The 26984-nt window shown below is 37.1% G+C and overlaps 1 protein-coding gene and 1 long non-coding RNA gene across 7 annotated transcripts in view; one reads left to right on the top strand and one right to left on the bottom strand.

Moving 5' to 3' along the window:
• TENM1 (teneurin transmembrane protein 1) overlaps window positions 1-26984 on the bottom strand; it is a 634570-nt gene that overhangs the window by 151160 nt on the left and 456426 nt on the right. For 5 of the 6 annotated variants that reach the window (XM_087748549.1, XM_087748548.1, XM_087748550.1 and 2 more), the window contains 2 exons: window positions 13866-14106; window positions 510-748 (listed from right to left, as the gene is read on the bottom strand). In XM_087748549.1, coding sequence (XP_087604675.1) covers window positions 510-748; window positions 13866-14106 — 480 coding nt within the window. The remainder of the gene's footprint in view (window positions 1-509; window positions 749-13865; window positions 14107-26984) is intronic. The other variant, XM_087748551.1, reaches the window with a different exon arrangement.
• Window positions 8951-13818, top strand: LOC148056663 (uncharacterized). The gene is made up of 4 exons (XR_015702560.1): window positions 8951-9063; window positions 10651-10716; window positions 13221-13286; window positions 13440-13818. It is a non-coding gene; the product is annotated as an uncharacterized LOC148056663 (long non-coding RNA).

The raw sequence follows: 26984 nt of genomic DNA, 5'->3' as shown, positions 1-26984 counted from the left end.
ATAAAGCGACAGCAAAAGATATCTTAGAAAACATGGTGTAAAATGCTACATATTTTTAGAGCTGGCTGTCATTTAAATTGTGATCAGACTGAAGAAATGAAATAAAGATAGCAAGGCAAAATACAATTAAGCATTATCAATCTTTTCCGAATAATTCTTTAAGAGCAACAATGTTGTAAGGCTTAATATTAAAATCAAATGTTTACTTTAAGAAAAATATCAGAGCAATTAAAATCAGTAGGAGTCCTCTGCTAGTGTAAACATGGCATCCTGAATAATATTTCTTTCTCTATTAGGCAGTATCAAGGTTAACAGAGTAGAAAGTTAATGAGAATTCCATGTTGTATTCAACCTCTGGCCAACCTAGCATTTTGTTCGCCAGAATTTACAAAGCACCCAGTGGCAAACATTATTAGTAAAACATGATTTGTATTAGTGTAAAAGCAAGCAAGACAACAGAACAGAAAAGGTAAAGAATAAGTCAGGATAGAAAAGCAAGAGAGGCTTACCGATAACATAGGCTAGCAACAACGCCAGGGTAACTGTAATAGCAGTAGCACTCAAAGCAGTGCACTTCCAGTTGCAACACCTGTAAGGTTTGTTAAAAGTGAAGGCAGGTCTGGAAAAGGTACTTCTAGGAAGAGGCCTAGGAGGTGGAGAGTAAACAGTATTGGATGTTAAAGGATAGTTCTGACTGGCTGCGCTGAAGATAGCTGAAGACCCAGATCCGTGTTTAAATAGGAAATGCCTACGAAAAGAAGACAAAGAACCGTGTTGTAAAAACCACCTTGTGATTTAAGAAGCGAAAGGGACTATATAAGCAATGTATGGTAAATACTGCATATATCCACAGAAAATATCAGACAGGAAAATATGTATTCAAATACCCTCAGTTTTTCAACCACACCGCAAGATTTCCAGCAATTTTTTTGTGAAACAGTATAAGGTAAATGAATTCTAAACTATCCTCCCAGTGCTTCAGAGTAATGCTGAGGAAAGGTTATTGCTCAGTACAGTACCTGGGGGTCCTCCAAGCTGAGCAGCCCCTGTGTGCCTTGTTCCACCAGTGTGCCTGAGACATGGGAATTGTGGCCAGCAGTACCCACTCCGTCCACAAACACACAACTGGGTTTTTTTCAGCAAGAGTACAAAAAGAGTGCAGAAGCCACTACCACTCTGAATATTTATTTTTACTATGGTTTCTCTCCAGAATATAGGAAAGAACAAAAAAAAAAAAAAGAAAAAAAAAGGAAAAAAATTAAAAAAAGAAAGAAAAGAAAGAAAGAAGGAGGGAAAAAGAAGAAAAGGAGAAAAAGAAGAAGAGGAGAAAAAGAAGAAGAGGAGAAAAGGGAGAAAGGTAACTACTTCGTGGAAAATCTACAAGGATTATCCATTTTGAAGGACTATAGTTACTGTATAGGTGAGTACAATTTCTTTATTCTTCTTAATTGAGCTATTTTGAGAGCAGTTTTTCTTCAAATGCTTTTGCCTACTGTGGTGATTCTCAAACATACTAAGAAAGAATTAATTTGGAGACCTATTTCAGCATATTTTGGAGGACTGATTGCCTTCAAGAAAAAATAGCAAAGACCTACATTAGCACAAAAAATAAGGTACAGAAACGTGCCTTGCAGAACAGGTCCTGGTGCAGAATTATAGAGTGGTTGTCTACAGGAAGATGGATGGTTTTCAGGACTGGCAAGTCCTCTCCAAGACAATTTGGGAAAGGATATTTAATTTTAAACAATAACTTACTGTGCTATGTGCTCAGGAATTGTGGCAAAAAAGGATGCATTCAAGACACCAACCACATATTATTTTGGTCCAACTTTCTTTGGACCTTCTTTCCTTTGTTTTATGTAAGCGAGTAAGCTTCTTCAGGGCACTCTTTTCTGACAGGCCCACATCTAAATCTCATGCCACAGCATGCACCCAAAGAAGTTTAGAGCATCTCAGTGTGCCTCTGTCTCAAGCCATGAGGTCTGAGCTGAGAAGGCAAGTGAAGGGGCACTGATACCACACAGCTTGCAGGAACGAGAACTGCCTTGGCCACAGGGCCGCCACTAGAGTATTGTTTTAGCCTGAATCTCTGTAGCCTTTCTGTTGAGTACCCCGACTCCGGAAGGCATTTCCTAGAGAACAACATTTAACTCTCCCAAGCTTGCCAGCTCTTTGCTTTGGGAGCCAGACACTGATATGAAGCAACGACCCACTTGCAGTTCAGGTGCTTTGAACCGTGTCCTGTTCATATGAGCTCCCAGCTGAGTAAGAGCATCTGTGACTGTTGTTGCTGTTGGTTCCTATACAACCCATTTGTCTGTTCTTCCATCATCCGAGAGCTGTGCAAGTGCTCTGAGGACCCCAGGCAAGCACTACCATGCCACTTGGGCCGGGGGTGCAAGTTGCCCTCAGCTGTTTCTGCTAAAATTGAAGGAGGATCTTACATTTAGAATCATGTGGCGCTATGATGCCTGCAAGCCAAAAGCCACAGACACACTTCACAGCTGAAGTTAACTGGCCAGTGTTGACATGGTCCAGAATCTTCCCAATGACAAATGTACCTTTACACCTCCAGCAAGGCCCAAGTTTTTGAACACATATATGGGTTCAATCAATCCATGCTGGTAGAATTTCTTTGATGGATTCACAGTGGGATGTACACAGGATCAAACACTCAAAGAGTATGAAACATGATTATACTGTGACATTTGACTTTAAGAATATTGTAAATACATGTTCCTGAAAAGGTAATTGCTAAAATGGTATAATGAGTATGATATTATGCATTTCCATTATAAGATTTTAAAAGAAAGGTTACAGTTCTCAAAATGCCAGATTATAGAAAATAAAAAGGTATTACAGAGCAGTTTTATCTTTTAAAGGGCCTTTTATTCAGGCAGTTACATAAAGAAGAAGGTAAATGAGAATACCTGTTCACTTGCACTGCAGATTACAGTGCCTACATATCAGGAGTCTTTCGACAAAACACGAGAATGAAATTTTTGTGTTGCTTATGTTGAGTACTAGTTATTCCTGCTTCACACATATTACCCAAGTAAACAGCACTCAGACAAAACCGGGACAACTGAATCTGACCGAGTACAGCATCCTAGCATTATATTAGACAACACATTCTACTTTTCTTTCCCATTTACTTTCATAGTTATAGATACATACATTATATACATGGCAATGCTCTGAACATGGTAATGTTACCTGTAACTATTTTAGTTAAAAAATTTTAAACTCAAATATAGTAAAATAATAAATTCAAATGAAGTAATGTAACTGTCTACAGGACTGTATAAATCTGCTTCCTTCATATCAGGCCATGAGGATACAGTTGGTTATTTTGGCTTCAATGCTTCGCTGTCACACATGAAGGCTTTTGCAAGTACATGAAGCCTTACTTTTCGGTCAGCAGCTAACAAGATACATAGTCACTTAGGCTCCCGGTAGGAAAGAATGTCGCAGCAAAAGTCCTACTGATATTCAAGGAAGCTGAAGCAGAATCACCATGTAAAATAAGAAAAGTGTTATTATATATAAGCATATACATATATGAGGTATGTATACATATATACATACATATATACGTACACATATATACACACAAATAATATATATGTATAAACAGTCAATAGTTCTTTACTTGCTTTACATTTGCAAGACATAATGAAAAAACGTACTTATTTGATAATTTCTCATTTAAATTTTTTTGAAATTACAGCAAAACGGTCTGATATTGGCAGTATTGATTGTCCTTTATGGTAAATAGCTCAAAGATATCAGAGGTAAAGGGAAGGAAACGCTGAACTGGAAGTTATTATTAAGGCTCTAACAGCCTTGCAATCAATAGCCAGGAATAATTTCATTCCCTTGCACAGGGATTTATAAATGTGGCTTCACAGCCTGATGGTAAAACGCTAGTGTGCAGAGGGATTTCTTTATTAGCTGGATCCAGCTCACACCCTTTTAGATAGATGACTCCATTCACACAGAGGGGAATTTACATAGCTCTAACTTCTTGTAATAAAACTGAGATTCTGAGGCAATGCTACACTGAAACTGAGCTACCGGTGAAATAACGTTGAGAAAATGTTAAAAATCACAATTGTTTATGCGTTCCGTTTTTGGGAGAGTATATTGAGTACCCAAAGACATTTCGATAGAATTTGAAAAACACTGGTGGCACAAAGACAAATTTCCAAAGCTAGACTGTGACTATGTTCTCATAAACTCAGACGACTCCTCATCTGTCTGAGCGCACCACTGTTCCCAAAGGACGTTAGGACACGTTAAACTGTTGCTATCAATTCTATAAAACCAGGCGCTCTCTCTAAAGAGCAAAATAATAAAAACTGCAGTTCAAAAGTTTAGATGCGACATGTGACTGCAGCCTGATGTGTGCTTTAATATTCGATCTAAGAGAAAAGCTAATCCTTTTTTTTTTTTTTGTAAACTGGGAACACAAGAAAAAATCAGAGAATTTATAAGGATGATTGATAAGACCACTTGTTCCAAGTGGGGAAATTCTAAATGTTCACAAAAACATCAGAAACATCCATAAAGATGATGATAATGTTCTCTTAAAAAGAGAAATATGGGACATAATCTGTAAGGCATTTGTTTGTGAAATAAAAGTCGCTTAATATTACTACACTGATAATTCCAATACATAAATAAATATTAAAGGCTCAGTCATAATTTCACATATAAAAGAGGCAGGTGGAAAACATTCTGTCTTTAAGGTAACCACAACGTCTCTTTTCCTATCTATCCATTTGTTCATATCTACAAATGTAAAACTTTTGAACTTTGAATCCACTCAAGAGAAGTTAACTGGAAAAAAAAAATCCTACCAGAATCATAAAAATGGGGGCTGAACCTAAACCTCCCCAAAACCCCAACAAAACCCAGAAAAGCCCCAGTGAGCTCCCATTTCTAAAGTCAGCTCTTTGTCTTCTCTAAGCCCCTCTAGCCACCCATCCAGCACGGCACACGGTGGCTAATAAAGCAGAACACATACTGGCTGATCAACAGCTAGGTCTAAACCTGCTACACTGACATGCCCAGGAAAGAGATATGGCCTGAGGGAAGGGAGCTATTGGGGAGTTCAGGTGACAGAAGGCATGAAATTAGACCTCTTAGTCCTGCTGATCACAGAATAGCTTGCTTTCTGTAAAGAAGCAGTTTCATGTGGCACACCTAAGTGCTCTTGTTCAACCTCAAGAGGAATGGCGTATAACTCCGAATGCAGTTCATAAAAAACTGACGAATTCTCAGCTAGGAGAAGGTTTCTTTCTTTACACCCTTCTCTATCAGGATGTTTTGTTATGTACTTTTGGCTTCTTGTTTGGAATAGTAATTTAAGTCTTATAAAAGCTACACATGAAGCAACATCCCAACTGAATTCATGTGGCGGTAACGTAATACTATTGCAGAAACCAGATTAACTCCGCACAGAATTCCTTAATTAAATTCTGAGAAAATATTTTTATATCCCAGTACTGTAGTAATGTCCCTCAACTCTGTCAAGGGCTTGATATCACTTCTGTACGTTCTATGCATTTACCCTGTGCCTAGCGTCTGTAGGCCTAGAAGTCCACCTTCATTTGTACCTATAACATGTTTTCCTTCCATTTCCATTAAAAACTACAGGTTTGTAAGAGGAAAAAAATGAAGAACAACAGCAGATTTGAAAGTGAACCACTGGCTGAGTTAGTAGAAACATAAACCTTGTAATACCTTGGCCAAAAAATTAGTCTGCATTTCTCCTGGATAAATCAAGTAGGAACACATTTGTACGTGAATGTGTTTCACATTCAAGAAATAGTTACCTGAAGTGTTAAAAATTGCTGCATAGCTATGTGATAGGAAAACTAAGAAGTCTTCAGTTTGATCATTTAAATTTTTAAATTTCTTTCAACTAAAGTCTATAGCTGCATATAATATATATAACTGTATATCTATACCAATGTTTAAGTAGGCAATTGAAGTAATTCTTTTAGATGTCAACAGAAGCGCAAAGGGAATATTTAAGAGGCACAGTAGCTGAAACATAAGAAGGATTATGATTTTTGGCATAACCAGAAAATACATAAAGACGCTAGCCAAAAGGGACTTGGCACTGATACAGTTGCCCATCTACTTTGGCAAACATCAACGACAAGCCCATTGTTACCTCACCCTTTTAAGTCACTCAATATTTCCTGTGACAGTGGGAAGAAGCAGAAGTTTGCTCTTTCCTGATTTTCTGTCCATCTTATGCTGTACCCAAAGTAGGAGGGGAAAAAAAAGGAAACTTCTAAACTTAAATAATAATCAGAATATGGACCTCTGTTTATAAATCTCAGATATGGTACTCAGGAAACTACAGAGTATAAAAACAAGACAGCTGTTCTAAACTAAGCATATAGTATAAAAGCAAGACACCCACTTGACAACAAAGATACATGCTCTACACCCTCATCTTGAAAACTAACCCAGGAAAACTGTATGTGAATATAAGACATGACTTACTATTATAGATAGAATCTGATCTATGATTTTATCTGTCTTGTTTACCTTTTTGTGTACAAGAACTGTAGGAACAAGAATGCTCATGGGTGAAAAAAAGAGGGAAATGACCATGAAAACTATTTACCTAATTTATTTTATCATTCTATTTTTACATGTATAATTGAAATACATTTGAAACCCCCTAGAGATTTCCTTTGGGAATAGAACTGCTTTGTTAAAATTTCCTCTTTGAGCTGGACTTGCCTTTTGAATCATTCACATAGAAATGCTTCCCTTTATTCACTCATGTTTTCTTCACATAGTGTTTGAAAACTTAGCCCTGTGACCCTGGATGTGAAAGGATGTAAAAACAATCTGTATCCTTTACTTTTCGCTTCAGTACAGAACAACAAGTGACATGATGCTGACTCACTTGTCTGTTGTTGCTGTAGGCAAGCTAAGCCTGTTAACCAGGTGACTAAACTTTCAAGTCCCTGGCAGAAATCTGGGACAATAATTATGTAAATATAAGACAGTGCCCAAATCAGCCAAGAACAGCTTCTAAAATGGAACAATTGTCCAAAATACAACTGTCTTCTGGTTTCATTGGCTATTTAATGAAACAAACAAACCAACCAACCAACCCTACCACATTACTCTTGCATAGATGAGTATGGGCTTTCTCATACATGGTGACGTTGCTACGCGAATCCAGTAGTTTTCAAAAGTGCTTTTCTGTGGCTTAGAACTTTCCTTTAGCACTACAACTCAAACAACAGCTGAGTAAAACTGATCAACGCACATGGAGATTCCTGGGGTAAGGAAGGAATAAGCTCGTGGTTTGCTCTAGTCTTTTCCAATAAATTTTAATTTTTTGATGTGGAAAATGAGAACAACGGTACTTACAATAATATTTACAAAAGTTACGTAAAGAATAGTATGTAATATTTGCAGAGTACTTTGAAACCATGAATCAAAGGATAAAAATACCAAGATTGTAATTTTGTTGCTTATATTCCGTGGTTAGAAGCACGACTTAAAACAAAGAAAGGAATGAGATAACTAAAGTAGAAGTAGTTGCCCCACAGTTCTCTTTGCCATGAGTTTCTTTCTGGGGGTATTCATGCATATTCTAACTGACTTTTATTACTAGCATTTCAATCTACTTCCAAATACCTACACTCACATGCATATGGCCTAAAGCCAAGCTGTACAGCTACTGTGACAAATAACACAAATTTTACTTGACAAGAGGTGTAGCACATTAACTATGTGAATACTACCCAGTCTTCCAAAACAGATTTCCTAGAAGCAGCTGGATAGACACAGAGTTCTGAGCAATAACGTTACACGTACATATGTGATTTTCTTTGAAATGAGAAGATAGAACCTTTTGCAGATCTCTGACCCTTTCTCACAGTCTCTGTTTTCCAAATCAGCCTAGACCCTTTGCATTAACTAGTAATTATCTTTCTCTTTCAAAATTTATATTCAGTCTGTTTCTGGTTCTGTAAATGAAAACACTGTGTTTCATAGGAAGCTACCAGGCTGCTTGCTTACTGGTGGCCATAAAATGACAACATATCTTTACTTTTAGTTATAACTTTATATACTTGTTCAATTATTCAAAATAATGAGGGAAGAGTATCTGCAGCATGATTGTTCAAGTTACTATCTTAAGCCTGCATAAAAACCCTTACACATACAAATACTATCCCACTGTCCCAGGGAAGCCCTCACCAGAGCTTCTCCCAAAGAAAAAATACAGTAGAGTATACAAACAATTTAAGTCGCCTTATTGTCCCTAGTGACTGGATCTCAAATTATGCAAAAGAAGGACCCTCAAGTGCCATTGCTGCTGACATGAAAATTGTACTTCATTGTAGCTGACAAATGTTTATATTTTTATTTCCATAAAAGATGCTTTCATTCTCGCATTATTAAATTTAGGGTCATATTTACGGCTTTTATTTTAAGTTCATGGTCATATTTACAGTTTTCAATTTATCTTTTACAATTCAGAAGTCTTAAATATTTTTAGATTTCTTTCTGCTGTGCAGTGAAAACACAAGGGACTTGGACGGAATTTAAAACCCTTGCCATGTGTCTGTTTTTAATATGGCCAGCCTCTCTATAGGTTAGATTTATTGTTTAATTAGGTAGAAAATGACAAAATACAAGTGAAATGTCATAATAGCAAATACTAACCAACATGATTTGAAGGAAAGATCATAAACGAAGCCCTCCCCTGCATTTATTCTTGGACTAACCACAAGTCCGGTCATTTACCTCAGGAGCAGGCTCCATTGGCAAACAAGTTCCTAATGAATGGCATTGCTCAAATAGTAATTGTCTCCCTGCTTGGTGGTTTATGATCATCAACACCTGTGTGCCTGGGGAGCTGTAAAAGCTGTTCTGTTTGCTGTGGAAACCTTGAAATGGGAAAAGGGAAGGCACAGAAGTGCTTTCTGTAACTCTGCACTGGGCGCAAGATTCACAAGATGCTCAAATGAAGAGACCAAGGAGAAAGAATAAACCTTCCGAGAGCTCACACTGAACCCTGTGAGTGTGTATTTATATATGCATTTTTCTTTAATTATTTCTGCTTTTAGCACTCCTCCAGCTTAAATGAAAAGTGAGTATGTACAGGTTTCTGTGATTTGAAAGGCTATCTGTGCTTTTTGAAGAGCACAAATAATTATGGGCTTGATTAAAATAGAACAGGGGAAAACCACAGTACAGAATAAATCTTTTGATAAGTGATAGTTGTCAAGATCTCCCCTATACTAAACAGAATTATAAACAAGACTACATTTTTAGGAAAACAGAAATCCAGATAGTCTTAAATATGCACCTTAAATAACTATATAAAACAGAAAGGAACAACTCCATCTATACGATGAGCTGAATAAACTTCTTGAACACCAAAACTCTCAAAGTTTTTAAGTGTTTAGAGCCACAATCAAACTTTAGGGCTCTGAAATATTGCTGAATATTGAATTGTAAATCAGTAAATTTCATAACTGCCTTGAACCCCAAATACTTCTCTTATTATTCTAGTACTTCAAAGTTTTATATAAATTAATGATAATTGAATCTCAGGTTCATGGTCTGGTAGCTCACCGTCCCCTTAGAGGAGCTATTACCATGGTGATAAGATTGCTTAAATTAAACTGTCTTTTTCCACAGTACTTGGCTCATTGCCAGTGCAGTGAAGGGCGATTTCAGTCCATTCAGCACAGCATTAACCTTACCGCCAACACTGCTAAAAGGGTTAGAGGAACTAGAAAGAAACTTCATTTAAAAAAGGAAGGAACAAGCGGATATGTAAAATATTGAAGTGCAAAACAGGACTAAAAAGAAACATTTTGAAACAAAATCGAAATTAGGTAAGTTTTGATATTTAGACAGAAAACTTAAAAATTCTAATGCTTGGGTAATCTAAATGCAGAACTTTACTCAAAATAAGCGTGTCCAATGGTTTATCCATAAGGGAACTGTAACAGACTATAAGGAGGATCAGAAACAATGTCAGGGAGAAATCCCTTTTTAACATCTGTTTTTTTCTTCTTATTTGAGAATTTGACTAAAGTAGGAAAATAAACAGCAAACACCAGAAAAAAGAACCCACAAAAAAGCAAGATATGGAAACAAATACTGAGTCAACTAACAGGGCACGGAGAAAATGAAAAATACTCCTTTGAATTGTCAGGGTTTAATACATACTCCATAAAAAGTAGTAAGCTATGTTCAGATGGGGCTGTCAGAGATAATGACAATGTATTACACTGTAAATCACAAGATTTGAAACATTAGAGCAAAGTATCTATGAAACCTGAAAAAACAATTATTTTAGTGGAAAGGAAGGGAATAGGCAATAGGTTGCAAGTACTTTATTCTGGGGGAGAAAAAAAAATCAATTTATGTAAGAGCCCAATAACATTATCCTAAAAAAGAGAATCAATGTTTCCTGTGTTTTTATGTGGTGTAAGAGATCCTTGCAGTCTTTTTCTGGCAATACTTAAAAATTATTTTTCTGTGTGACAATGAAATTACTGCATGTTCATAAGTCATTTTAATAATGAATATGTTTTTTTTTCAAAACTGTGTGTGCATGCATACAGATAGAGCCTGGATTTGCATTTACAGGCACATTACAGCGCTGAAGGCTGCAGCACAGTCAGTTGGCAGTTTGAGCTGTTCCACCTCCTACAGGTACGGCTCTTCTCCAATTTCTTCAGCAACAGCTATTCTATGACATGTCCTCTGAAGTTTTAAAGGTGTTCCTAATTCTTATTTTCGTTTGGGTTGCTTATCATAACTGCCAGAGTTAGAGAACTGGCCTTGGCAATGACATACATCTAGACTCTATTTTTGGCTTTGCCAAAAGCTTGTGTGAACTTGAACAAGTAATTTCGCCTTTCCAAGTCAGTCTCCTCATTAAACAGTTGGGCTAGTAAGCTGGGTCCTGACAAAACTGTTCTGCAGATTAGTCCATGCATATAACACCTCTAGATGAAGGACGAAACAGAATTTCTGATTTGCCCTTTTCTATAAAAGATCCAACAAAATTTTACTCCACAAAAAAACTATCCCAACACATACCTCAGTATATGTCTTTACTACAGCCCTTTGCAGTCTAATCTAGAGTTTCACATTCTAATTACAATAGAATACATGTTTAATCAGAGTATTGCAAACATTTTCAGAACTACAGAATTTTCTTTTACATAAATATGACACATTAACCTTATGAGCAGACTCATAAACTTGCTTCATTTCTGACTGTCCAGAGTGACCAGGGTTTACAGTCACATGATTAGTTCTAGGAAATCTTTTCCTGTCTGAAAATTCTCTAATATTACATGGCTGTAGATAAACCATGCGAACACATGTGCTGTTTATGGCTTAACAGGAGATACAGTTGGAAGAAAAGCTGAACATGTGCATTCTGATTTTTGCCTAGCTATTACAGTTGTGAATACATTACTGTCTAAGTCTTCTTTCTGATTGCAAATGTTCCAAATTTAAACAAAAAAAAAATCTGCTTAGACATATTAGGTATGTACATATTAGGTAGATTTGGTACTATTAAAGATTTAGCACAGAAATACAGCTGCCATTAATATGTTTCCCTTCATTTTGTAGGATTATTTTTAATGGGCAGCTAAACATTAATGGAGAAGGAAAGCAAGAGAATCCAGATATTAGGCCAAAGTATTTGTTCAATTCTAGCTGAATCATTCCCTGTTAAAGGAAGAAAAAACAGGCTGCATGCCTTTCTTTTTCTCTAAGGCTGTATTGTGTACTATAGACTTCTGGGAAGCGGTGATCACAATGTTTTTTATTACAATGTTCCCCTGCTATATCACTTGTCTGCACATAAACTGCAGATACATCTTGGCAAACAGTCTCACAGATTCTACTTTCAGATAATATACCCTTTCCGCCAGCTGCATGAGAGGCTGCAGCTAGCTACCAGAGGGTGGACGAAATAAGCTGAAACAACCACCAAAGGGTAGGAATGTGGAAAATCCCCAGACTTTGTGAATCGCTAACATGTAGCCCACAGTATGTTTTCCAGCCTGAATTCCTAATCCACTGCACAGCCCTTTCATCGATATCCAATTACATAATTATAGCTATAATTACATATCTGTGTGTTTGTCCTTTATGAGAAGTTTCAAATTTGCAAGAATAACAAGAAACTATAAAAATGAAACTGAACTCAAAAGAGACTTAAAATTGCAAAGTATTTTCCCCAATGAGGTCTGACGAGAATATAGTGAATAGGGATGCAGAAAGGGTCAACAAGATCTACCTAACTGTTAACTGAAGAGAACCAAAAGGTACTTAATGGGTACAGAATGCCCAAGGATCAGCCTTATGTGCAGCAGAAAGTATAGAATATATAAGCTTGTTACACCAGAAATGATAGAGATTTGTCTTTATAAAGATTATGTAAACAGAAGCTTCTAGCTCTAGAAGGACTAGCTGAACTAAAATTTTGTTTATGTTCACTTTTGGAGAAAAGTTTCCATCCTCCTTGATTTTTTTCTGTGATTTGTCCTTAAGACAAATAAGGAAAGTTTTATTTCAGATTGAATCAGCTTATTCTTCAATCCCAACTTAATAGCCTTTCAGAGAAGAACAACTTAATTTGACACTTGTGATTAGCAGCAGTTAAGTGTTTAAAGATGTATACTAAAATTAAGCTTTGTAATAAAATAAAACCAGCCTTTTTGTAAAAGAACAAAATTTAGGTTTCAGTGATTAATTGTGATAACTGGCTCTTGGACATATGTATATCGAAAAGAAAACATTTCTATGCATAATACCTTATATTCTCTGGATCAGATTAGTTGGATGTCAGACATTCATCTGTTTCACCAAATACAACTTTCACAGACAGTCAGGCACTTTACATGTTTTAAAATGCCAAAACCCGAAGGAAACCCTAGTCAAAACTTCTTGGTGCTCTGGTCACAATGAAGAGGAAGAAAGTTTTAGAAAATCAAGGGCTTGTTTTAAGCATCAAGTCAGCAAACACAGCTGGAGTGGAAAGCCATCAAATTAGCTAATACTTACCAGGAACAAAAAAAGCTTATTATAGCCAAAAAGTCAGAGGAAACTGTGTGTTTACCACTGTGGCAGAACTTTGGGTACTGAAACACAGGTATGCTGAATACAGAATTTATTTGCTTTAAATTATTTTTCAGAGTAGATTATTTGCATAAATTGTGAATGATCCTGAAGTTGAACCCTCCCTTCCCCAGCTCCCAGAGGTAAGGCTCTCCATGCTCAATACCTGTCTTGGGCCTGTATCATTTCTCCATTACCAAATTATATTCTTTGTGTATATATGCAAAAAAAGTGTTTAAATATGCATTGAGGAAAATATTATTTTAGTATTATTTCCTATCTTTTCTTATCCACAGAAAAGCTACAGCCTGACCACCGACTGACTCCAGAAGTGCCAGAGTACATCGATTAAACAAAACTTCTATTTGCTGATTACAAAATGGCCCTGGGAGAATGTGGGAAGGTGAGACAAGTACACAAGCACGAATCCTGACTGCACACAACTCTAAAATACCCATGTGATCTACACACCTTAAGGAAACCAATGTCTTCCAAAACCTTGCAAAACACGTACTTTTATGAGCATTACTGACCTAGATGAATGAAGTAAATAAGGCCTCACATGGCTACACAACATGGCCTCAAATCAAAATGCACTGTCCTAAACTACGAACTTGTAATTCCCCATCACCGTCTCATGTCAACGTCAGGCCTCTTCCCCATCATTATTTTTTTTTTTTTAAACATTTGAGATACATTGTGTACAACAGGTTGGTCTGTACCTGGTCTCCAGTGGTATGTTGCTGTTCAAGACCCAGCTGTTATGGAGATGCACTGAATCTTGTGTACTGGTGGGGGGAGTTGGGGCAGCAGGACTGGGCTGGCTGCGGGTGGTCATTGATCTTCTCTGGAGAGAATCAGCTGTTGGAGGTGGTTTTCTGGCGCAGGTGCACGCGTGCGGTGGCGGAGGCGGTGGCGGGAGGGGTCTGAAGGTGAATTGGTTGTGTGGGCTACCTGGCATATCTGAAACAACAAGGAAAAGGCAAAGAAAGCCAGAGAGCGTTATTATTTTAAAAAGACCAAGAGAGAATGAGCATGATATAATATTTATTGGGATTAAAGCATTGTGCTTTATCATGTTGTTAACCCAGTTGCCTGTAAAATGTTGTTGCAAGATATGAAATAATTTAAGATATAATACTCTACTGAAACGGAGAATATCAGACATAGACACACACCCTCCAGCACTGTAGTTCAGGAGTTCAACAAAAAACAAAAAAGAAAGAGGAAAAAAAAAAAGAAGATGATATAACATTCACTTAATTTGTCATAGGATTTTTTGGGGAGGAGGGTAAAGAACAAATAAATCAAGTTGACATTGAATTGCAGCACAGATACCAACTGATTTCATGAGGTATAAATCTCGTTTAAGAACACCTGTGAAAGAAATAGACGCAGTATAAGAATTAAGTCTTGCACTTCAAATCAAGAGGGAAAATAATTGAATAATTCCTACCACCTAACAAACATCTTTCATGAAAGAAGGTTAACACATCTTTATGAGCCTATTACTGCATTTGTTAAACGAGACCTGGGAAAAGGCCTTCATAAAGACTATCTGAAGCACTAATGATCCAGATACCCAGAGAAAAGGTTTTGTGGCAGCTGAAGGCAGATGAGCTGGCAAGGAGCTCACAGCCACCGGACCAGGCTGTGAAGGAGATGGAGTGAAAGACATGCATGGTGGGTACCCAAGGCCCTGCTACCTGTGCGGCCGCTGCCCTACGGGACCCTCAGCGCTGCCCTCGAGCACCCGAGTAGGACGCTGTAACTGCACGGGTCCTGCCCTGTGCTACACGGCTCGAAGGTGGCTCAGCCTGTGCCCGTGAGCCTCAATCCTCTTGCAAAAGACAACGAAGATACAAATAGGGTGTAATGGTACTTTGAAGGGACAATAAAATCTTGTTTTCTCTACTTCCCTCAAGAGTCTCCAAAGCCTCTCAGTACAGCAAGAAACATAGCTATGGAGAACTGAGGCAAGAAATTCCTTTTTAAAAGAACAATAACAAACACTTTGCAAAGAAGATGCTGATAAAAATTGCTGCCAGACTGGGTGAACTGTGAAGCTGGTAACCTGAAACTCTTCCAGCTAATTCACCTCAGTGTCTAACACGGCTTTGTCCCATTTCTGTACTCACCCTCACTCTCCCCTTTACCTTAGCAGATGTCCAGTTAAATTTCCATAAAACCAGCTGGAGCGGAGCTCTGATGAACCTGTAAAAATTCTCTGCAAGGAACTGTTGTTGCCATCCACTTACAACACATGCTTTCTTTAAATTATGACATGATGTGTCTTCAAGGTGAGAGATGAAAGCGTGCCCTTTCCCTTCTTGGAACGGCTGGTGGAAAAAAAGCACTTTTTTCTCTGTGACAGTCACAATTTAGCCCAACTGAAGAAACAAGGTTGTTCAGTGCTCCACATAAGCTTTTCTATGCTGTGGTAAGCAAAGCTGTCACGGATTTGGCCCAGGCTTAATCCTTTTAATTTCATTGATCTTTTATCAAGGCAGCATTCTTACAGTTGCATTAAGGTTTACGCTGTAATATTAGTTTGCGTATACCAGAAAAGCATTTCTAAGCATATTAGAAAATTGGAGACCTCAGTAAATTAAGTCACTGGAGTCAACAGTCCAGAGCTCTGAAATAATCTGCTAAGGCACTTCCATATAATAATTAATCTCAGTAAATCCTGTATCCTGCTATTTTAGAATTGAAAGCTACCCAAATTTTGGACATAATAATTGATGTCCAGCATCCTCAAGTATTTGATCAATGCCATTCCCTTACTTAGTGGTATCAATCTTAAATCCACTCCACAGAAAATTTGCAGGATTATTATACATCTCGTAATTTGCATGACAAGTCATTTTAATGGTTGTGCCACTGTCCTGTTAGAAAATTGATGACCTTTGCCAGGACAGGCAGTTAGACTCTGCAAGGTACATCAAAAGTTATGCAGTAAATGCCGAGCAGCCAAGGTGACTGCTGCTCTAGGTAAATGGGAAAAAAAGGTATCATCTATATGGCAACACATCTTTTAGTTCCTTTCTTCCCCTTTTATCTGTACTGTCCCTATCCTGTCAATAGCATGCAATTATCTGACAAATAGTTTAGTCTGTTCCATGCAATAGACTGGTTCTGCTTTGTGAACCATAAAGTATTTCTGGTTGGTAGGGTACCTTGTATCTCCCAGTGCAATTTATCACGATACATTAATGCATCAGATTTCCTGGGGGATCCCTTTTTAATTATCACACTTGTCACCCCTTCATCCAGCTACTGGCATCACAGAAAATCTCACGTCAGATTCCCAAGTATTCTGGTGATTTAAAGACAAGTCTTCTGCATCAGACCTTCACTTCAGTGAAGCAACGCAAACTCATTATGCTGAGAATCAGCCTGAGTTTCCAATTAATTTTTACAGACTTTCTAATTTGGCAAAGTTATTTTTATTTTGCTTGAAACTAAGTCTACATCTCATTAACTTTATTTTTATACCACAAAAAATGTTGCTTGAGATACAAAGCAACATTATATCTAAATATGCACACTTACGATTCTTCAGGACTCTGAATAAACAGCAGACTGTAAAATAACTCAATGCAACATCATTTAAATACTTAAAAAGTGATATTACAGAAGATAATTTGTCTAAAGCCAACAAGTTTCCAAAATGTATGGGAGTGATATAGAAATTAGCTTAGCTATGAATTTTTATCCCATTGTTATTGTTCACCATAATGTTATCCATAACAACTCCTGTTTTTATTTTTAATGGTTGCTAATGACGTTCAGATTTTTTAATTTTTTCTGCATCAAAAAAGTCTATGTATGATATGCAAATACAGCGTTATTTGTTTTCAATGTGTTCATTGACATGGTAAAAGTTTCCATTCATCTAAAAATGTAACTATAAAGCACGATTTCAGCTCAAACTTTACAATAATGTTCTTCAAATCAGATTTTCACCTGAGGAGCGTCCAAGCCAGAAGAGATGCTCTTGGCCCTCACTGTTGGCCTTCTCATCTGCACTTGCATTTAGCCCATTTTTTTTCAGACAGAAGGGGCTGTTTAGAAAATGTCTAGATTCTTTCCCCTGAGAATTCATTATTTTTAAATAGTTCTCTCATTTCAGCAGAGCACATCTAGAACTGTGATGTTTCCTGAAAAGATCTATATAACATTCTGCTGTATATTCTGCTGTATATTGGATCTGCTTTGTTTTACTGTAACTTGCACACTCCCCATCCACTCCACAAACTCCACTTAAACTTCCTTCCCTCCGCCCCCCCCCCTTTTTTTTATTTTTAGGGTTTTTGCTTTCATTCTTCAATAATGATGTTAATTTGTTTAGCTTTTTTATTTTGAGACACTTCCCAAATTCCATGCACTCGCTCCAAAAGAGAAACCACTGTATTGATGCTAGCTATAAACAAGGAAAACTTTCCTTGTAATTCTGCTAGTTTAAAGGATTTCTACTCACTCTCCTTTCTTTGAATTTTTAAGGGAGGAGTTCTGCTTCTGTCCTGAATGTTTCTTCTTCTTTTGTTCTGACTCATTCTTTTGGACGGCCCTTGATCAATATTGAACACACGCTGCTCCACGGCAGTTGTCTAATGGAGCTTGGTATCCTACAGTTATGGAGCACAGACCTCAACGGCTCCTCTTCAGCTGCTGAATTCTGCTACTACTGCTTTTTCCTCCAGGAGATATAATAATTTAGATCTTGCTTTTTTACTAGGCCTCTACTTTTCAGAAAGTGGAAAGTTAATTAACTTAGATACTTCCCTTACTCTGCCATGTTGGTTAAGTGCTACTCTGTTCAAAAGTTATTGGAGGCACAGACCAATGGACAAGAGCAGCATTAACATAAACTCATTTTCCTTAAGAGTCAGGCTAAAATGCCTTTGTAATCATAAACATGTAGCTAAATTGCTTTATAGACTGACAAAAATGAAATAAGCAGCTTTATCAACTAGTTAGCACCTGATTAAAAATCAGTTTTGAAAATAAGCCAGGCCTTTGTTGAAGTATTTTCCTAACAGTTTTGAAGTATACTTTACTGTACTTTTTGGATCCACATAGAAAGAAGGCGTAATTGAACTGTTTTATCATTTACTGACAAGACTACAATAGCCTGTATCGTTACTAAGTGAAGTATATCAGAGAGAATATATTAAAAAGTAATGAGCCCTAAAAGGTTTGCATCTAACCTGTAGTGCTTTTGAGATATTTTAATTTTTTCAGTTCCTAAATTCATTATTTATTGGTATGTTTGGATTTTTTTTTTAACTAGACATGTCTCGGCTGCGTATGAATTAGCTTGCAATCCATTATTTAACGAACAAAACAGCAATATATGTTCAGAGAGCTTAGTTTAGTTTATTTAAAAGTTCTATGGGTATATTACTGCTCAGTTACAAACCAAGCTGTAATTTTTTTCTCAAGCAGAGATGAAGGAGCATAATGTTATTTATCAAAACAGAGCCTTGGAACAGGTAAATTTGCATCATGCAGGAAGACGTGTCTGACACCATCTAACAGGATGGAATGATTATGCCCAGAGCACTGTGCCCAGCTTACATAAATGAGCACTGAAGAACTGGAAAAGATTCTGTGCGGGGAAGAGAGAATCTGAATGCTTAAGACTAGAGATAAAAAGCATAGAATAAAAATTCTCAGTTTTACAATGAGATTTATGCTCTGGGTCTAAGAAGACAAACTAAGAATTAGATGTAGGTGCTACCATTTCAGAGCGCTGGCTCTGCTGCCTGTTAATGTACTTACTGATGTTGAGTAAGTCTTTACATCCTTTTGTTCCATTCTAAATTTAAAATTACTCTTTTTCTATGTATGCACCAATGACCTTACTAAGCCCCTCGTTATTTTTTGCCTATCTCTGAATTCCTTTTATTTTTGCTGTCACATATTTTGAGAAAAGGTGAATATGAAAAAAAAAATTGTGTATGAAATTGCTCTATTGATGTATAAATTTATGTTGTCTTTCAATAATCTATTCTACACTTGCTCCTTCTGGTGTAGCTCAACATTTAGTTGGCCTACCTTACTTGCAAAATCCTTTGCTTCGTGAACTTTGTCAGACCACTAGGATATAAAAGTATCTAACCAGTACCTTTAATACCAATTTACCTTTAGATTATTGTTTTGCTGTATATAATTTTTTTCTCAGCCTTACTACACAGTAATCTTCCGGAATATAAAATATCAAACATCTCTAAAGAATTCTACAAACCATATGGTTTTATGCAAAACAAAGTTTATAATGTAATAAAAGCTTATAAACTAAAGGTCATATGGACTCAAAGTTTACATACTAAGTAAAAGAGATTTAGAGACCTCAGAGACCGCTACTGCTTCCCACCACAGCCTGAGTCAGTACTCGCGCCCAAGGTGCTTTCAGCTCGCCTCTGCGGCAGCAGATTTTCCTTGCTGAGCAGATTGGGATGGCCCAGAACAGACTGAGGGCGGGAGGGACCAGTTAAGCATTGGGGATCATCAAGGGGCTCTGGGCACTTTATTTATAAGTAGAGGTGTGCCCTCAAATAGCCAAGTATATAATTTCATACCATACTGCCACTCTAAGAGCAGAATGAATCCTAGGTATCATTATTTAGGCTGGGCTGAAAACGCAACGCTTCCCTTCCAAAGAAAAATTAACAGAGATCTTATGTCACGTACTTTGAATGGCATCAATAAGCATAAAATACAGCTGGATTTACATTATAATAATGTAATGATGTCAAACAAATGATGTATCATACTTAAACACTCAGTCCAATGTGTTCATATGGATCCCATTAAATGTTTATGTTCTTAGTATCACATATGTTCAATTCCCTTGAATCCCTTACAGTTACTCACACACACGATAACAGCTTCTAACTTGTAATGTGTGGATCATTTTGACAGAAAGAGATTTGGTAAAATAAGAATTCTAATAATTTCTTAATGCTAACAGAAACCTATTTCTCCTTCAGCATTTCCAAGTTTAGCCATATTTAAAAATGAGATATGATGGCAATTCAACTCTTTTTAAAACACGAGTAACATTTACATTGAATGTTGTATGGTCTAACCATGTGGGGAAAAATCTATTCTGCATATAAGCTACAGAGACAGCACAGACTTCTTATGATGGCTGTGCAGCACCTCCTTTGCTGTTTTTACATTAACAGTCAAAACTTGTACTGTAAGACCCGAGTGACTGTATTTTGTAAACACTCACAATGGACCTCATTCTAGGAAACTTCACAAAAACATAATTACCCAGTTTTGAACACCAGACTAAAAAGGGATGATGGGAGCATCACCAGCAGGTCTCTGTTTAAAACAGTTGCTTTTGCAGAAGTAAATTCTTTATGTTTCTTTAATTGTTTAATACATTTTCTTGTGAAATAGTGCTAAACAGCTAAAATTCTTTCTGGAGTCCATACTTATTTAGGTAGACTAATATGAGCCTGGGATTTTCCCATTATTTTAATGTACATTTTTGGTCCATTTCTAACAAAGAAGTGCTGCATTACTTAAAGTCTATTAGAAAATCTTCACAAATCAAATAGTATAAATGGACTTTATTACCTGCATATAATATTGATATTAAGTATCAATGCCTTAAAACTTCTAGCAATAGAGAGCATAAGGAATTTTCATTAGCAGGCCTTTTGTATTTGCCAGTAATTTGCCATTACTGTTGCACATCAGGATGGTAATGCTGCTGGGCTCTGTTTCTGGTAAAACATCAATTAGTAGCATGATAAAAGTGAAAAAAATACTGGAGATCTCAGTGTTTTGGAAAATACATCAGAAGTGCCTCTGCAAACAAACTGTTTCTTGACTCAGCTGCAGGAAGATGCAGGAGAATCTTTCAGGCAAAAGAATGGAGGCTAGAACTCGTTAGAGAACGAAAGGCAGTGATTTATCACTAGGGAACTATCACATGGCCACCCCTTCCAACTTTGCTGATAGGATGCATTTAATAATATTTTGCCTTTCAAGATACAAAAAATTCTGGCATGTGTCATCTTTGTACTGTATACTTAACTTGTCAATTTTACTTTGTAAAATTCTTGAAATAAGACTGATATACTTTTTTTTTTTTTAGGTGTGCGTGGGGGAGTGTTTTTGCTTTTTCTGATGATAGAAATGTTAATATACTCAAACCAAAAGAAGGGCTTGTGGGCCCAAAGCTATCTGTTTTTTTCTCCAGCTGTATCAGCTGGTGCAATGAAAGACATTACCTTTTCTGACAAACTTTGCCTCACTTAGGGGCACTTATATTTGTAGACCATTTGAGCTATAACAGCACTACTCCTCCTTAATTAACTCCATCACTCAGTGTTTTAACTTGGGAGCCTGATTGCTGAAGTAGAATAATTTTGGACATAAACAGTGCACTAGAAGATACCACTCTCTGTGCTGTAGTTTGTAACCAGAAATGAGTTTCAGGTTATAACACTGTGTACTGTGGATAAGACGCAAGTTTTAAATGTCATCGTGCAGAAGCACCTGCCAATATCAACGCACTGATGCGTGTTCACATAAACTAAACATTACCAAAGGGGGGTGAAGAGCTAGAGCTCCTGAGGTGCTTTTATTCTGTTGAACTGTCTGAATTCTACCTTTGTTCTGTAGTACTTCTTCACGTAGCTGTTAAATACCAATGCACTCTATGTATAATATTTACATGAAAACACTATTCTGTTTATGTGAAAGGGCTCGCATTTATGTCAATTAATATGACAAATTCAAAATGAAACGGTCCTACTCACTCCCTTCCATCTCCTTCGATGCGGGTGGTACATCCATCAGATTTTCTCAGATACCCATCCAGTTGAGACAGGACTCCTCTTAAATCACTACAGTCCGCTCCAACACAAGACAGGCCCGTTGGTGGTTGAGTCACAGAGGTCAGGGACAAAATGTGAAGGGAGAAAAAAAGCAGCACTCCAATTATGATGGAGACCGAGGGAACAACTTAAACGACCAGCTCAGGCTTCCAGTGGTTTGTTTAGCAGATCAAGCAGCTGCTGGTGCAATTAATATCACACAGCAGTAAAGGACAGATGTGGAGACTGACAGCTCCCAGCTGGCTTAAAGGTGGTATTTCAGGAGAATGCGTAATTCCTGCCATTACTTAAAAGTGGTGGGTTCAGTCAGTATCACGAGTTGTAACTTCTATCAGTAGCAACTCACAGGGGACAGTACAATCACTATTCTACAACTCTGAACAAAGTGGGAGAGATTATAGCTTACGGAGTAAGCCTATCATCCAGGTTTACAAAAGCCAGGCAGTTTCAAGTAGCCTGGCAGCAAATTTTGATGACCTTAAAGGTGAAGAGATTTTGATTAAAGAGCAGTTTATGATTGGTAAAATAGGTTGCAAGCAGCCACGGCTGTAAAAATTAATGTTTCCCCAGTTATTGATGGTTTTCGGCAGAGTGATATATACTCAAGTTTTGGCCTTTGTGTCATTAAATTCATTAGCTGTGAGGGCTTTCTAAAAGGGATCTATGGGTAATGGAATTAGCAACTATAAATCATACTGAAATACATAGTGTATTTAGCCCATTAGTTCAGTGGAAATACCATGAATACGGACATATTAAGCCACTTTGTCACCGATCTCTCCATAGTGGACGATAACCTTCCCAGCCTGCCTCTTACCTGCTTCATCTGTGTTCCTGTTACTTTGCAACATTTTTAGGAAAAAAGACTGCTTGAGGCCATGCCCTGTTACAGACCCAAATAATGTAAAACCCTGCAGCATTCGAGTTCACTGCACAGTGATGGCTGAGGTGACGACTCTTCCATTTCAGTGCTTGCCTTCTCAAGCCTGGGGACAGTGACGAGTCCTACCAGCTGACTGAAGTACAGAATCCTGTTCAACTTAAAGCCCAGCCACGAGAGAGATCAGTTTGTTGATTCATATTTTTAAATATAAAATATTCTGTGGCTCTACAGAAATATGAAAAAATGATAAGCCTTAAGTCATGGTTAAACCTGCCAGTTACATCAGGACCCAAACTCAAGCCCTGATACGCACGTTCACGTGCATTCCTGAAACTGCCAGGGGCAAGAGCCCAAGCATATCCCCTGTCTGTTTGGACTCAGAGATACCGCTTTGCTGGCAGCACTGCAAACTTTAAGTTTACTTCAAGGTGGAAGTGCCTTAAATTTCTGGCTTCAAGGATGAATCACACTCCAGCTTCTCCTACCTGGATATATAAAGGCTTTGCTCAGGACACCTGACTCTCTGCACTCCAGATTATCATGTCAAATCCAGGCACCCAGCACGTCTCCTGACATTATTTTGCAGAGCATAATTGAAAATACTAGATCCATTTTACAATCAATACCATGTACAGATGTAGAAGCTTGAAGCTCTTCTGGATAAATCAGTAATTGTCTCTACCCCCATGTCTCTACTTCATTTTTAAGACAATCCTTTTAGGAAGATATTAATGAGGGAACATCAGGAGAAATATAGACTAGTTTCTATATTCATAATATTCTGAAGAACATGTTTATAGCTTATACAGGAAAATGAAGGTCTCTATTTTATTCAATAAGACAGTATTCCGTGTGTTTTTATTATGGATTTCAACTTGACATTAAATTGCTTGATTTGAACATCTTTCCATATATTTTCAGTGGCTGTTATATGAATATAGGGAGTATTAAAAAAAAGAATTAATTTATCTGTGGTTATATAGTAACTTGTGGAGGGGCAGAAAAAGCTGTCAAATGTGTCCATAATATGTAAACATATGTAGAGTTGAACTGTGCCTCTATATGCATATCTATCTCAAATTCATCAAAATAATGCTAATGTAGAATTGTTTTATAAATAATACTAAGAAATATTTTTCTTGACAGAAGACTTTGCGTCCAGATTTTGTGTAAACACTGTAGCCAGTTAAATAGACCACAATGTCTGTAAGAGTACTGCAGAAAGCCTTAGGCAGGGCTCAACATCACATTCAGCTGGAGGATATAGAGGAGCACAACGCATGGTCATCACACCGAAATAAGCTAAAAATTACTTTCAGTCATGGTATTGGGTTTTTTTAAGTAGATTTGGGCATTCAGTAGAAAAGTTTACCTCTAGACTGTTTCCTTGCCTTCCTGGGGAAGAGGTATAGTGGTGCAGCGACGGTCCAGGGGGACCATAGCAGTGCTGGGGCCATTTGGGCGGCTCTGCTCTACAGGAGTAGAGAAGTAGAAGACAGCTTACTCAAAGCTGGCTGTTCAGAACAAATATCCCTTGACCTACAAAGTTCGACCAGAATTCACCATAAATCACTGGGCTGCATCTGATTATAAATCTGTATCCCCTGTACTGGCTCTGTAGAAATGATTTCCGCTGTATTCTCTGAGATTTAATTTTAAAGTGATTCTTCTTTCCCTGTAGACTGTATGGGGTAGCAGAGCTGTTTGTTGCTATAATTTTTTGCTAGCTATTTTGGATAATCAGAGAGAAAACTTTATATAGAAGCATTCTACCAACCAATAAAATGAACGGCTTTTGGTGAAACTAATAATGCTTTTATCTGGCTCTTCCTGGATGACTGCATATACATTCAAACATGTTATAGAAATTAGGAGTATGATCCATTACTCTTCCTGAAGTCAAGAAGAGACTTCTACTTCATCTTAGTGGAGGTCAGTTTTAAACACAGTTGATGAATTGACAAGCAGCAAGTACATGCGCTTATCACTGGTCAAGAAATATTGTTGACAATTTTTTTTTTTTTAATCAAAGTACATGTGGCCCCTCCTAGCCTATCCTCTCCTCCAAGTAGTCTGACCTATAAAATAATTTGTAATTAATACATGAATTACAGTAGGACACATTTTTCTCAACAACCTTACTAGTTCCTTGCTGGTCGGGGTGGACAGCTCGCAGGAAACCAGAGGGTTTCCTTCCGCTTCACTTATATTCTACTTCACAAACTTTAGTTGACAGATTTCTTGAAGAAGAGTTCTTTAATACAAATTACAGTTTCAAAACATATATTGTCCTTTTGAAGTTTTGCTTTAGAAGAGAAACAAATTTTTTAAATTGAGAATTATTTCAACTTATCTTTTAATTCTCTATTTAAACAGAGAATTATTGTTTTAAATAAGAGAAACACTTTTTTAAAAACAAAGACGAATGGTGACCCTAGCTGTAGGATAGTTAGCATCAATTTATTCTTCGTAACCCTCAGAAGTACATGGTATTATTTAAGAAGGAGGTTGCATGTAATTGTCAGATAGCATAACAGAAAGCTACTTCTCACTCACCAAATGATTTTACATGGGATCTAAATTACACTATATTAGTTAAAGGATATACCTCAGCGTAGAATTACCTGACCGGTTACTTTTGCCTTTTATCCCTAGAGGTAGTTAACAAGTTCCTGTCCCTCTCAACTTAAACCACAAGTCAAAGAAATACTTCTACAAAAAGATCTATTCCTACCATTGATGTTTGCTAACATTTTATTTAGGAATGTTGACACTTCTCCTATAGTGCTGAGCTTGCTGGGAGGAAAGACAATGGTACATGTGTAACTGATGGTAAACAACAAATCGATTATTTTTGAAAGAAAAGAAAAACTCCTGTAGGGAAAGACAAAATAACAACACAGAAACAGCTAATGTAACGCCTGAAAATGAACATAGCAGCCTAGGCACAAACCCACGGTTTTCAAGTTAGCCTCTCTAATGCATATTTAAGCATTCACAAGCAAGCATGTAGATTTTCTGAAATACCAATGTGCTTGTACCACTCCACTGAACCAAGGGTTGTGGCCTGGTTCCTCAGACCTATGTAGGACTTTTAGCTTCACTCTGCATTTTATTATTAGGAGCCCTGCACTCTCTGAAGATCTGAGCAGAGCATCTATCAGGTGCCAATAGGGTCACTTCTGCGTAAACTGATGGAGAAAGTTAACTTCAGGCGGTAAGGTTTGACAAGTTTCTCCTGCTATTCTTGCTCAACTTGCAAAAAAAAAAAATCTAGTGCAATTCAAAATTAACAAAGATTACGTCATTTTACAGCATTAATAGGTTATAAAAGTTCTTTGTGACCGTATCCTCAGTTCACTTCACAACACGTTTCTAAGGCGCATTTCACTCAAAGCTTATCTAAATACAGTTGTTTAAACTCATTGTAAATAAGACACACATTTTTGAATATTACTAGAAATTACATCTATAAAATATTGAATAAAACCTTCAAAACAAATGAATAAAGAAGTATCAAGGGAAACATCCTTTTTCATATGAATCTAACCAACAAAGTATTTTAATGAGTGCACATCTATTAAGAGAATTCTCAGGATACCGTAATTATTATTCATTTTCTAGAATTGTTTCACCATGAAGCTTTATGCTACTACGGGGACTTTAATGTTTATGTTTTGTGATGGCTGCATTGACTATTAAAAAGCAATTTGGCTGACATTTTAAGTCTTTTGTTGCCAGTTTTAATTGGATTGTTCACCAAGCATCAACTCCCCCGTTAACTGCAAAAATTACAGGCCAACGTCAGTTTATAGTAATGACTGTTTAATGATTTTATCCTGTCAGTATGCCAGCTTCATATGGATGCATGCATGATTAGTTTCATATCAAGACCTGTAATTAAATAATTGAAACCTAAACAAAAGAGAATATCAAACAGGAACACATCCTTAATAAAGACTCGAAGATTTATCAAGATACTCATTCCAAATTAAAAAATAATTAATGTTTTGAGATCAAACAGTGCAAGAGTTGGTGTTAAAGAAAAAGGTTATCTGCGCCTTTTGCTACAGAAGAAATTTCCCTTTAAG

Source organism: Nipponia nippon, unplaced genomic scaffold, assembly GCF_047370975.1.
Source record: "Nipponia nippon isolate SJK-2023a ecotype South Korea unplaced genomic scaffold, ASM4737097v1 scaffold_12, whole genome shotgun sequence".
In the NCBI taxonomy this organism is placed as follows: domain Eukaryota; kingdom Metazoa; phylum Chordata; class Aves; order Pelecaniformes; family Threskiornithidae; genus Nipponia; species Nipponia nippon.
Note: the sequence above shows the minus strand (reverse complement) of the source record. Positions and strands in the feature narration are given on the sequence as shown.